The sequence below is a fragment of the Platichthys flesus genome, chromosome 11, assembly GCF_949316205.1.
Source record: "Platichthys flesus chromosome 11, fPlaFle2.1, whole genome shotgun sequence".
Lineage (NCBI taxonomy): Eukaryota > Metazoa > Chordata > Actinopteri > Pleuronectiformes > Pleuronectidae > Platichthys > Platichthys flesus.
In genome coordinates, this window is record NC_084955.1 from 6,036,179 (window position 1) to 6,050,174 (window position 13,996).

Here is a 13,996-nt window from a genome sequence, read left to right on the forward strand (position 1 = left end):
CATGGCTCACATAAATTTCTACATCGTTTTAATTTGTATTATTTGCACACTTGCTTTAGGTTAGGGTTAGAATGCGCTCCATCTTTCAGTCTTTGTGGTGCCTTGTGTGTACTGTTCATTTATAGGTGTCAGAGGATTGCCAAGTTTCTGTTCATACATTAATTATATTTGCATATTCATAGATAGGTAGATCGATGTACCGTATTGAATCCAAATTGGGAAATGATCGTGTTACAGATCAAACACTGTGATCAAAATAATGCATATTTCGTGTTCATTTATTATCAAAATAATGCAAAAAAACATTCCTTCAGCAAGTTTTGTAGTATAACCATCCTCCTCCACTCTGACCTGCTCTCACTGTCAATAATAAACCCTCATCACTAGTTATCAGGACCTGATCAGTACATGAAGTCACTTAGTGTTTGTTTGATTCGCTCCAGAGTTCATGAGACTGCATCTGAACATCATGAAAAATGACTCGTCACCATCTATTAAATAAAAATCCTTCACTATTGGATACATCTCGATGTGGAGGAGTGTTTATCGATCACAGAGAGACAGAACATAATTGATTCATGTTGTTTTAGCTCTGAATAATTATAACACCACTGGTCCAGGACAGATGCTCACTAAAGGTCCAGTGGTCCTGTGTCAGGGTCTCTGTCGGGCTCTGTTTCCTCCTCACTCCTCTGCTCACTCCTCTGAGCTGCTCTCACCTTACACTCTAACAAGAAACACCAGCACTCATCTCAAGTTATTAGGACAAGTACAGGACTGATGTTTACTTTGTGTTTGTTTGACTCTCTAGGGTTTATGAGATATACCTTTGAAACTGCTGCACAACACAAGAAGTAACATCACAAGCACAGTCAGGACATCTGGGCTGAGACGCGACGCAGGGTTTTTACTTCATTGTTGCGAAAGAAGCGACGGACCGTTTATTCCTTTTACACAAATATGAATTCAGCAGGATTTTATGAATATCAGCTCAAAGTGTGACTGATTAGAAGACATCACAGGGAGCACCTCCCACCCCCCAGCTCCTTTCCCTGTTGTACTGGTGTTTCTTTGCTTGGGGGGAGCTGAGTGGTGATAAACAAAGGATTAAGCTACCAGTGCCTCAAGCTGTTAGTTTACAGCTAATAAGCCATAAGACAAAAACAAATATAGTTTACTTGTGTCTTGTTAGCAAACAGACAGAGGGTACAAACACCATCTAAATGTGTATTTTGGGAAGTTTTCTTCCGTTAGAGTCAAAGAAGATGACATGGAAGCAAAATAGACCAGAATAGACCAGCCTCTCAGCATTTTGCGCCCTAGGCAACCTCATATGTTGCCTATGTCATGCGCCGCCCTGCTATACACTGTATATAAAGAGAGAGACAAGTGCACAGGGACCATCCAACAGGGGCAACTGTTTACGGTGTCTCCTTCAGAGTGATAGTGAAGTGGAGTGTGTCTACTCTGTTGGACTTTCCTTGAACCCTCGCACCATAATGTCCTCTGAAGAGCTATACTTTGACTATCGTGGACTCAGTCTTCCCAAGACGATCCACACCGCAGAAAGCTTGGAGTTTGCGCAGGAATTCAAATTTAAAGACGATGACGTCATCGCTGTCACCTACCCGAAGTCAGGTCTGTGTGTCTGAACTTTACCAAAGAGATTTTCTGTTTCTTCTGATTGAAAGTCTGAGATATTTAAATGCCTTATCTAAGCCAAAGGAGCTCGGGTCCTGGCGAACTGTCGCTGCTTCGTTGGTTCGAGGTGTTTCTGTTCTGTAAATTTACAGGAGATTGTGATTTCAATGCAAGCAGAGTAATAAGCTGAGATGTAACACTCGGGGTTGAAGTTAAATCAAAATACTGAATAAAGATCCGTTTATTTTATTTTGGGCCAAGCAATTTTTGTGAACCGAAATTGATCATCTATGGGAAAATTGAAACGGACTTGTGCTATTCACCACCATCATCAAAACATCCAGTGAGAGAATAGCTCTGAGAAGAATGGAAGCTGGTGTGCTGGAGGCTTGTGGTGGCCCATCACCCTTATGTCAGTGTCACACATCTCTATATTTGGTTCAAGGTCAGCTGTGGTGGTCTTTGGAGTCAAGCAGCACATAATCATTACATTGATTATTGGCCTTACTTCTAAATATGACACTTTTTATCCAAAAGGAAATGAGCTCATGGACAATTGTGTGGGAAATCTCTGTTTGTAGTAGTCAAGTATTTGTGAAAGATTTTGACCAGCCAGTACTTGTAAAGTTAAATATTGATTCCAACCCTTAGTGGTGCTGTATGTGCACTAAAAATTATGTCAGAAAAATTGTTGAAAGTAAAATACATGCACCAACTGTCAACATATGGACCAAGATCATAAAATCTAAACATCTTTATGACACAAACTTTACTCTAGTAACCAAGTGGGCCTGAATCCATGTTGCCAAAACAGACACACTACAGAATTTTAATAATTAAAGGCTCATGTTTCTCTGCTCTTACTAAGCCTCACTGTGAAATGCTTGAGTAATTAAAGTGGGCCAGTTGGACATTTGACAGCTCTTGCAAATCTTTTGAAGCTGGAATTCTGCTGTAAGTGAACAGTTTATGGTTCTTGTATTGTCAGTAGGTGTTTGGACTATGTAGAAGGAATATTTGCGTTTATTGGGATGGATCGCGAATAACTTGAAAAACTTCATTCATGTAGTTCAACTGTGTTTAGTGAGTATATCCAAAAGGCTTTTTTTATTCTCAGCCATTAATAGCCAATACTGACAGTTGAAAGGAGAAATCATAGCTTCATTAACCATGTAGTAATCACTCTTCCTTGTTGTTCTATAGGTACAATCTGGATGCAGGAGATTCTGCCACTGGTGCTTAATGGTGGTGATCTGAAACCAATCCAAACCATTCCAAACTTTGAAAGGATGCCTTGGCTGGAGGAGATAAAATTGTCCATTGTTGTGGATCAATTGAAATCTCCGCGAGCACTAGTGACTCATTTTCCTTATCACCTCATGCCTGCATCCTTTCACACCTCCAAAGCCAAGGTAAACCTGTGGAATCTTAGTGAGATATTCCCTGATGTACTTCTCCTCATCTGATCCTTTATTAAACATCTATAGTAAACATTTCGCCTTATTATTTTCATTTTGTGACTTGTTTCCCTGCAATAGGTGATCTATGTTGTCAGGAATCCAAAGGATGTCCTGGTGTCTTCATACTACTTCCACCAGATGGCATCATTCCTCGAGGATCCAGGAACTTTTGATGAGTTCAAAGAGAAATTCCTGGATGGCAGAGGTCAGAGGTCACATCCTAAAAAGTTTACTTAGAGAAGTGTATGAATATCAGAAGTATTGAATTTAGCATGTCATGTGAGCAAAAAGGGAAACAATTTGTTACTCTTGTTATTTCTGGCACAGCAGTGGTTGGTTCATTTAATGTGTACTGTATTACAACCTGCAGTGGTCTTTGGAAAATGGACGGACCATGTGAAGAGCTGGAGACACACAGAGCTGACAGACAGAATCATGTACATCTCATATGAAGAAATGGTTCAGGTAAAACTCTCACAAGCGAATTATGAGTTGTTGTGAATGGTGATATATTACTTCCTAGGGCCAGAGTTTATGGTTAACTCACAATAGAAGTTAATAGAGTGTCTGCAGTTTGAAAGATACCTTGAAATAGAGGCCAGACCTGGCCCATGCACACATAGACATCAGAGGGGGCTTGAGCCCCTTCCCCTTTTCTTTCTTAATATATTTAGTTTACAGCTAATAAGCCAAAAGATAAAAAAAATATAGTTTACTTGTGTCTTGTTAACAAACAGACAGAGGGTACAAACACCACCCTAATGTGTATTTTTGGAAGTTTTCTTTCCATTAGAATCAAAGAAGATGACATGGAAGCAAAATAGACCAAAAATTCAAAATAGACCAGTGCAGTAGTGTCCTACCATAAACTAAATAATTCTGAATTTAGGCTCCTCATCTAATAAATATTCATTCTACTGCATTACATTGGCAAAAACACTTGTAAAAAATAAACTAAGAGGATCTGTCTCAGAGGAAAGGGAACAGACAGACTTGACTTTGTCCTAAGTCCTTGAAAAAGAGAGTTTGGTCTCAATGACCCTTCTCTGTATCAATTGATCAAATAAACACACTATTAGTGGGAAGCATGGCAGATAATCACAGGGGTGAAAAACACACTAGGGAAGGAAGGTAAAAGAGGGAAGGTGACACCAAAAATAAATGACAAATGTAAAAATAAGGAAAACATGACAGAGTGCAAATTAAAAATTTCCCAAACTTCAAATATTTAATTCTTATAATATAAAAAAGCAAAAAGTTTCTATATGATAATTTGTAATGACAAATTGTCTGGTATTTTACTGGATAAAGGACCAATTTTACTTATTGCAATTCATTTTCCTTGTAAGCTGTCCAGTCTGAGTGACGCCACAGAGACCATCAGATGGCCTTGGTGATCGTTCATCATAGAAATCAACCAGAAAAGTCAGAGAATTTCTATCTTGAGATGACAAAGAACAACTGCTGCTTCAAAAAGCTACAATGAAAGGTCACGTGTGCTTTCCTTCTAGGACCTGCCTGCGTCTCTCAGGCGTTTATCTGGTTTCCTGGGCACTAACCTCAGTGAAGACACCATTCAGAAGATCGCAGAGCATTGCACCTTCAAGACCATGAAGAACAACAACATGTCCAACTTCAGCCTGCTGCCAAAGGAATTCATGGACTCTGACAAATCTCCATTCTTCAGGAAAGGTGAGGCTCCATGTGTCCATGATAAACAGCAAGAGGCTTGGCTGAATTTTAATTATATGAACAACTGTTAATTTTCAACTTTTTCCTTGTGCTCACGTTTTGATGGCAATTTTTCTTGCTTACTGACTGTAGAGTTGAGTAATTTCTACAAATTGAAATGCTAAAAAATAAGTTCTGCATTAACTTAAGGTCCAATGCAGTTTTCAGAGAATTACATTTAAACTGTCTGACTGGATTTGAATACTTACCTGGTTGAGGTCGACATCTTTATTGAGTTATAACCCTTCATGTAAGAGAATTTTCAGTCTCAATAAAACTGCCTTTCTTACCACTTGAATTTCTACTAAACAGTTTCTCACCGGAGCTCTGTTGTGTTAATGTGTGTTTCTTGGTGTGTGTCATCTCATGTCAGGTATTGCTGGAGACTGGAAAAAACATTTCAGCTCAGAGCAGCTGGCCCGGTTCACATCAGTCATTTGCAAAGAGATGGAGGGTGAGAGCTTCTCTCTGCCGTGGAGTCTGGACTGAGCCACAGCCAGAGGAGAGACGCAGAGAGAGAAAGAGCCATGTACAATAGATATTTTTGTCAGAGTAGGAAACTGGTGCTCATTGGGCCAAACAATTTCAAAGTTAGGCAGACAAGTAAAAATCACTTTACTGATGTTTGTACTCTGGTCATCATCCAGCTTCTCAAACAGGATTTAGAAGAGCTGCAGAGCCTGTTACCTGGAGAGACCACCACCACATTTAAATATATGTCAACAGTTTTTTGGGGTGTGAAATGTAACATTTTCCAGGTTAATTCCACAATTGTTTTGCTTGCCCTGGATGAGAATTTATGTTAAACCGCCAACAAGGGATTGCTGCTTCAACAGTGATCATTTGGATTCTCTCATCTGTAAATAAGCTTGTTAATGAGCTATTTTGTTATATTCCTGCTTCTCAATTTGGTTAAAACTAACAACAAAACTATTGTTGACTCCTTGCTTGTATGCAAAATGTGACTATGTAATGTTATGCATGTTTAAGGCACCCGGAGCTCAGCTTGTAGAAACTTTTAATACACTTTCAATAAATATCATGGCTCACATAAATTTCTACATCGTCTTAATTTGTATTATTGTCACACTTGCTTTAGGTTAGGGTTAGAATGCACTCCATCTGTCAGTCTTTGTGGTGCCTTGTGTGTACTGTTCATTTATAGGTGTGAGAGGATTGCGAAGTTTCTATTCATAAATTAATTATATTTGCATATTTGTAGATAGGTAGATCGATGTACCGTATTGAATCCAAATTGGGAAATGATCGTGTTACAGATCAAACACTGTGATCAAAATAATGCATATTTCGTGTTCATTTATTATCAAAATAATGCGAAACCACATTCCTTCAGCAAGTTTGGTAGTATAACCATCCTCCTCCACTCTGACCTGCTCTCAATGTCACTAATAAACCCTCATCACTAGTTATCAGGACCTGATCAGTACATGAAGTCACTTAGTGTTTGTTTGATTCGCTCCAGAGTTCATGAGACTGCATCTGAACATCATGAAAAATGACTCGTCACCATCTATTAAATAAAAATCCTTCACTATTGGATACATCTCGATTTTGAGGAGTGTTTATCAGGACATCAGGGGTGAATCGCAACGCAGGGTTTTTACTTCAATGTTGCAGAAGAAGCGACGGCCCGTTTATTCCTTTTATACAAATATGAATTCAACAGGATTTTATAAAGATCAGCTCAAAGTGTGACTGATTAGAAAACATCACAGGGAGCACCTCCCACCCCCAGCTCCTTTCCCTGTTGTACTGGTGTTTCTTTGCATGGGGGGAGCTGAGTGGTGATAAACAAAGGATTAAGCTACCAGTGGCTCAAGCTGTTAGTTTACAGCTAATAAGCCAAAAGACAAATACAAATATAGTTTACTTGTGTCTTGTTAACAAACAGACAGAGGGTACAAACACCACCCTACTTTGTATTTTTGGAAGATTTCTTTCCATTAGAATCAAAGAAGATGACATGGAAGCAAAATAGTCTAAAATCTCAAAATAGACCAGTGCAGTAGTGTCCTACCATAAACTGAATAATTCTGAATTTAGGCTCCTCATCTAATAACTATTCATTCTACTGCATTAAATTGGCAAAACATTTGTCAAAAATAAACTAAGAGGATCTGGCTCAGAGGAAAGGGAACAGACAGACTTGACTTTGTCCTAAGTCCTTGAAAAAGAAAGTTTGGTCTCAATGACCCTTCTCTGTATAAATTGATCAAATAAACACACTATTAGTGGGAAGCATGGCAGATAATCACAGGGGTGAAAAACACACAAGGGAAGGAATTTAAAAGAGGGAAGGTGACACCAAAAATAAATGACAAATGTAAAAATAAGGAAAACATGACAGAGTGCTCTTTTTGAAAAGTAACAATTTCCCAAACCTCAAATATTTAATTATTATAATATGAAAAAGCAAAAAGTTTCCATATGATAATTTGTAATGACAAATTGTCTGGTATTTTACTGGATAAAGGGCCAATTTTACTTATTGTAATTCATTTACTTAGTAAGCTGTCCAGTCTGAGTGACGTCACAGAGACCATCAGATGGCTTTGGTGATCGTTCATCATAGAAATCAACCAGAAAAGTCAGAGAATTTCTATCTTGAGATGACAAAGAACAACTGCTGCTTCAAAAAGCTACAATGAAAGGTCACGTGTGCTTTCCTTCTAGGACCTGCCTGCGTCTCTCAGGCGTTTATCTGGTTTCCTGGGCACTGACCTCAGTGAAGACACCATTCAGAAGATCGCAAAGCATTGCACCTTAAAGACCATGAAGAACAACAACATGTCCAACTTCAGCCTGGTCCCAAAGCAATACATGGACTCTGACAAATCTCCATTCTTCAGGAAAGGTGAGGCTCCATGTGTCCATGATAAAACTGAATTTTGATTATATGAACAACTGTTAATTTTCAACTTCAACTCACATCAGTCATTTGCAAAGAGATGGAGGGTGAGAGCTTCTCTCTGCCGTGGAGTCTGGACTGAGCCACAGCCAGAGGAGAGACGCAGAGAGAGAAAGAGCCATGTACAATAGATATTTTTGTCAGAGTAGGAAACTGGTGCTCATTGGGCCAAACATTTTCAAAGTTAGGCAGACAAGTAGGCAGACCCCTGTGTCAGGGTCTCTGTCAGGCTCTTTTTCCTCCTCACTCCTCTGCTCACTCCTCTGAGCTGCTCTCACCTTACACTCTAACAAGAAACACCAGCACTCATCTCAAGTTATTAGGACAAGTACAGGACTGATGTTTACTTTGTGTTTGTTTGACTCTCTAGGGTTTATGAGATATACCTTTGAAACTGCTGCACAACACAAGAAGTAACATCACAAGCACAGTCAGGACATCTGGGCTGAGACGCGACGCAGGGTTTTTACTTCATTGTTGCGAAAGAAGCGACGGACCGTTTATTCCTTTTACACAAATATGAATTCAGCAGGATTTTATGAATATCAGCTCAAAGTGTGACTGATTAGAAGACATCACAGGGAGCACCTCCCACCCCCCAGCTCCTTTCCCTGTTGTACTGGTGTTTCTTTGCTTGGGGGGAGCTGAGTGGTGATAAACAAAGGATTAAGCTACCAGTGCCTCAAGCTGTTAGTTTACAGCTAATAAGCCATAAGACAAAAACAAATATAGTTTACTTGTGTCTTGTTAGCAAACAGACAGAGGGTGCAAACACCATCTAAATGTGTATTTTGGGAAGTTTTCTTCCGTTAGAGTCAAAGAAGATGACATGGAAGCAAAATAGACCAGAATAGACCAGCCTCTCAGCATTTTGCGCCCTAGGCAACCTCATATGTTGCCTATGTCATGCGCCGCCCTGCCATACACTGTATATAAAGAGAGAGACAAGTGCACAGGGACCATCCAACAGGGGCAACTGTTTACGGCGTCTCCTTCAGAGTGATCGTGAAGTGGAGTGTGTCTACTCTGTTGGACTTTCCTTGAACCCTCGCACCATAATGTCCTCTGAAGAGCTATACTTTGACTATCGTGGACTCAGTCTTCCCAAGACGATCCACACCGCAGAAAGCTTGGAGTTTGCGCAGGAATTCAAATTTAAAGACGATGACGTCATCGCTGTCACCTACCCGAAGTCAGGTCTGTGTGTCTGAACTTTACCAAAGAGATTTTCTGTTTCTTCTGATTGAAAGTCTGAGATATTTAAATGCCTTATCTAAGCCAAAGGAGCTCGGGTCCTGGCGAACTGTCGCTGCTTCGTTGGTTCGAGGTGTTTCTGTTCTGTAAATTTACAGGAGATTGTGATTTCAATGCAAGCAGAGTAATAAGCTGAGATGTAACACTCGGGGTTGAAGTTAAATCAAAATACTGAATAACGATCCGTTTATTTTATTTTGGGCCAAGCAATTTTTGTGAACCGAAATTGATCATCTATGGGAAAATTGAAACGGACTTGTGCTATTCACCACCATCATCAAAACATCCAGTGAGAGAATATCTCTGAGAAGAATGGAAGCTGGTGTGCTGGAGGCTTGTGGTGGCCCATCACCCTTATGTCAGTGTCACACATCTCTATATTTGGTTCAAGGTCAGCTGTGGTGGTCTTTGGAGTCAAGCAGCACATAATCATTACATTGATTATTGGCCTTACTTCTAAATATGACACTTTTTATCCAAAAGGAAATGAGCTCATGGACAATTGTGTGGGAAATCTCTGTTTGTAGTAGTCAAGTATTTGTGAAAGATTTTGACCAGCCAGTACTTGTAAAGTTAAATATTGATTCCAACCCTTAGTGGTGCTGTATGTGCACTAAAAATTATGTCAGAAAAATTGTTGAAAGTAAAATACATGCACCAACTGTCAACATATGGACCAAGATCATAAAATCTAAACATCTTTATGACACAAACTTTACTCTAGTAACCAAGTGGGCCTGAATCCATGTTGCCAAAACAGACACACTACAGAATTTTAATAATTAAAGGCTCATGTTTCTCTGCTCTTACTAAGCCTCACTGTGAAATGCTTGAGTAATTAAAGTGGGCCAGTTGGACATTTGACAGCTCTTGCAAATCTTTTGAAGCTGGAATTCTGCTGTAAGTGAACAGTTTATGGTTCTTGTATTGTCAGTAGGTGTTTGGACTATGTAGAAGGAATATTTGCGTTTATTGGGATGGATCGCGAATAACTTGAAAAACTTCATTCATGTAGTTCAACTGTGTTTAGTGAGTATATCCAAAAGGCTTTTTTTATTCTCAGCCATTAATAGCCAATACTGACAGTTGAAAGGAGAAATCATAGCTTCATTAACCATGTAGTAATCACTCTTCCTTGTTGTTCTATAGGTACAATCTGGATGCAGGAGATTCTGCCACTGGTGCTTAATGGTGGTGATCTGAAGCCAATCCAAACCATTCCAAACTTTGAAAGGATGCCTTGGCTGGAGGAGATAAAATTGTCCATTGTTGTGGATCAATTGAAATCTCCGCGAGCACTAGTGACTCATTTTCCTTATCACCTCATGCCTGCATCCTTTCACACCTCCAAAGCCAAGGTAAACCTGTGGAATCTTAGTGAGATATTCCCTGATGTACTTCTCCTCATCTGATCCTTTATTAAACATCTATAGTAAACATTTCGCCTTATTATTTTCATTTTGTGACTTGTTTCCCTGCAATAGGTGATCTATGTTGTCAGGAATCCAAAGGATGTCCTGGTGTCTTCATACTACTTCCACCAGATGGCATCATTCCTCGAGGATCCAGGAACTTTTGATGAGTTCAAAGAGAAATTCCTGGATGGCAGAGGTCAGAGGTCACATCCTAAAAAGTTTACTTAGAGAAGTGTATGAATATCAGAAGTATTGAATTTAGCATGTCAGTGTATTATCATGTGAGCAAAAAGGGAAAAACTAAGTTACTCTTGTTATTTCTGGCACAGCAGTGGTTGGTTCATTTAATGTGTACTGTATTACAACCTGCAGTGATGTTTGGAAAATGGACGGACCATGTGAAGAGCTGGAGACACACAGAGCTGACAGACAGAATCATGTACATCTCATATGAAGAAATGGTTCAGGTAAAACTCTCACAAGCGAATTATGAGTTGTTGTAAATGGTGATATATTACTTCCTTGGGCCAGAGTTTATGGTTAACTCACAATTGAAGTTAATAGAGTGTCTGCAGTTTGAAAGGTACCTTGAAATAGAGGCCAGACCTGGCCCATGCACACATAGACATCAGAGGGGGCTTGAGCCCCTTCCCCTTTTCTTTCTTAATATATTTAGTTTACAGCTAATAAGCCAAAAGATAAAAAGAAATATAGTTAACTTGTGTCTTGTTAACAAACAGACAGAGGGTACAAACACCACCCTAATGTGTATTTTTGGAAGTTTTCTTTCCGTTAGAATCAAAGAAGATGACATGGAAGCAAAATAGACCAAAAATTCAAAATAGACCAGTGCAGTAGTGTCCTACCATAAACTGAATAATTCTGAATTTAGGCTCCTCATCTAATAACTATTCATTCTACTGCATTACATTGGCAAGAACACTTGTCAAAAATAAACTAAGAGGAACTGGCTCAGAGGAAAGGGAACAGACAGACTTGACTTTGTCCTAAGTCCTTGAAAAAGAGAGTTTGGTCTCAATGACCCTTCTCTGTATCAATTGATCAAATAAACACACTATTAGTGGGAAGCATGGCAGATAATCACAGAGGTGAAAAACACACAAGGGAATGAAGGTAAAAGAGGGAAGGTGACACCAAAAATAAATGACAAATGTAAAAAGAAGGAAAACATGACAGAGTGCAAATTAAAAATTTCCCAAACTTCAAATATTTAATTATTATAATATAAAAAAGCAAAAAGTTTCCATATGATAATTTGTAATGACAAATTGTCTGGTATTTTACTGGATAAAGGGCCAATTTTACTTATTGTAATTCATTTTCCTTGTAAGCTGTCCAGTCTGAGTGACGTCACAGAGACCATCAGATGGCTTTGGTGATCGTTCATCATAGAAATCAACCAGAAAAGTCAGAGAATTTCTATCTTGAGATGACAAAGAACAACTGCTGCTTCAAAAAGCTACAATGAAAGGTCACGTGTGCTTTCCTTCTAGGACCTGCCTGCGTCTCTCAGGCGTTTATCTGGTTTCCTGGGCACTAACCTGAGTGAAGACACCATTCAGAAGATCGCAGAGCATTGCACCTTTAAGACCATGAAGAACAACAACATGTCCAACTTCAGCCTGCTGCCAAAGAAATTCATGGACTCTGACAAATCTCCATTCTTCAGGAAAGGTGAGGCTCCATGTGTCCATGATAAACAGCTAGAGGCGTGGCTGAATTTTGATTATATGAACAACTGTTAATTTTCAACTTTTTGCTTGTGCTCACGGTTTGATGGCAATTTTTCTTGCTTACTGACTGTAGAGTTGAGTAATTTCTACAAATTGAAATGCTAAAAAATAAGTTCTACATTAACTTAAGGTCCAATGCAGTTTTCTCAGAATTACATTTAAACTGTCTGACTGGATTTGAATACTTACCTGGTTGAGGTCGACATCTTTATTGAGTTATAACCCTTCATGTAAGAGAATTTTCAGTCTCCATAAAACTGCCTTTCTTACCACTTGAATTTCTACTGAACAGTTTCTCACCGGAGCTCTGTTGTGTTAATGTGTGTTTCTTGGTGTGTGTCATCTCATGTCAGGTATTGCTGGAGACTGGAAAAAACATTTCAGCTCAGAGCAGCTGGCCCGGTTCACATCAGTCATTTGCAAAGAGATGGAGGGTGAGAGCTTCTCTCTGCCGTGGAGTCTGGACTGAGCCACAGCCAGAGGAGAGACGCAGAGAGAGAAAGAACCATTTACAATAGATATTTTTGTCAGAGTAGGAAACTGGTGCTATTTGGGCCAAACATTTTCAATGTTAGGCAGACAAGTAAAAATCACTTTACTGATGTTTGTACTCTGGTCATCATCCAGCTTCTCAAACAGGATTTAGAAGAGCTGCAGAGCCTTTTACCTGGAGAGACCACCACCACATTTAAATATATGTCAACAGTTTTTTGGGGTGTGAAATGTAACATTTTCCAGGTTAATTCCAAAATTGTTTTGCTTGCCCTGGATGAGAATTTATGTTAAACCGCCAACAAGGGATTGCTGCTTCAACAGTGATCATCTGGATTCTCTCATCTGTAAATAAGCTTGTTAATGAGCTATTTTGTTATTTCCCTGCCTCTTATTGTGGTTAAAACAAACAACACAACTCTTGTTGACTCCTTGCTTGTATGCAAAATGTGCCTATGTAATGTTATTTATGTTTAAGGCACCCGGAGCTCAGCTTGTAGAAACTTTTAATACACTTTCAATAAATATCATGGCTCACATAAATTTCTACATCGTTTTAATTTGTATTATTGTCACACTTGCTTAAGGTTAGGGTTAGAATGCGTTCCATCTTTCAGTCTTTGTGGTGCCTTGTGTGTACTGTTCATTTATAGGTGTGAGAGGATTGCGAAGGTTCTATTCATACATTAATTATAGTTGCATATTCATAGATAGGTAGATCAATGTACCGTATTGAATCCAAATTGGGAAATTATCGTGTTACAGATCAAACACTGTGATGAAAATAATGCATATTTCGTGTTCATTTATTATCAAAATAATGCAAAACCACATTCCTTCAGCAAGTCTGGTAGTATAACCATCCTCCTCCACTCTGACCTGCTCTCACTGTCACTAATAAACCCTCATCACTAGTTATCAGGACCTGATCAGTACATGAAGTCACTTAGTGTTTGTTTGATTCGCTCCAGAGTTCATGAGACTGCATCTGAACATCATGAAAAATGACTCGTCACCATCTATTAAATAAAAATCCTTCACTATTGGATACATCTCGATTTTGAGGAGTGTTTATCAGGACATCAGGGGTGAATCGCAACGCAGGGTTTTTACTTCATTGTTGCAAAAGAAGCGACGGACCGTTTATTATTTTACACAAATATGAATTCAACAGGATTTTATAAAGATCAGCTCAGAGTGTGACTGATTAGAAAACATCACAGGGAGCACCTCCCACCCCCAGCTCCTTTCCCTGTTGTACTGGTGTTCCTTTGCATGGGGGGAGCTGAGTGGTGATAAACAAAGGATTAAGCTACCAGT

The 13,996-nt window shown here is 39.2% G+C and overlaps 2 protein-coding genes across 2 annotated transcripts; both read left to right on the top strand.

Annotated features, from left to right (window-relative positions):
* Positions 1-1,499: 1,499 nt before the first annotated feature.
* Positions 1,500-5,870, top strand: LOC133965172 (sulfotransferase 2B1-like). Its single transcript, XM_062399594.1, has 6 exons — positions 1,500-1,638; positions 2,845-3,053; positions 3,180-3,306; positions 3,472-3,566; positions 4,613-4,793; positions 5,206-5,870. The coding sequence occupies exons 1-6, from the start codon at positions 1,500-1,502 to the stop codon at positions 5,319-5,321; spliced, it is 867 nt and encodes a 288-aa protein (XP_062255578.1). The 3' UTR covers positions 5,322-5,870.
* A 2,949-nt stretch (positions 5,871-8,819) lies between these two features.
* On the top strand, positions 8,820-12,670 carry LOC133965304 (sulfotransferase 2B1-like). Its single transcript, XM_062399785.1, has 6 exons — positions 8,820-8,958; positions 10,165-10,373; positions 10,500-10,626; positions 10,803-10,897; positions 11,945-12,125; positions 12,538-12,670. Exons 1-6 carry the CDS (start codon positions 8,820-8,822, stop codon positions 12,651-12,653), a joined length of 867 nt encoding a protein of 288 aa, XP_062255769.1. The 3' UTR covers positions 12,654-12,670.
* Positions 12,671-13,996: the final 1,326 nt, after the last annotated feature.

Coding starts and splice junctions, on each gene's coding strand:
- LOC133965172 (XM_062399594.1), top strand. CDS start 1,500: ATGTCCTCTGAAGAGCTATACTTTGACTATCGTGGACTCAGTCTTCCC. Junction 3,307..3,471: donor GAAATTCCTGGATGGCAGAG/GTCAGAGGTCAC, acceptor TACAACCTGCAG/TGGTCTTTGGAAAATGGACG. Junction 3,567..4,612: donor CATATGAAGAAATGGTTCAG/GTAAAACTCTCA, acceptor CTTTCCTTCTAG/GACCTGCCTGCGTCTCTCAG.
- LOC133965304 (XM_062399785.1), top strand. CDS start 8,820: ATGTCCTCTGAAGAGCTATACTTTGACTATCGTGGACTCAGTCTTCCC. Junction 10,898..11,944: donor CATATGAAGAAATGGTTCAG/GTAAAACTCTCA, acceptor CTTTCCTTCTAG/GACCTGCCTGCGTCTCTCAG. Junction 12,126..12,537: donor ATCTCCATTCTTCAGGAAAG/GTGAGGCTCCAT, acceptor ATCTCATGTCAG/GTATTGCTGGAGACTGGAAA.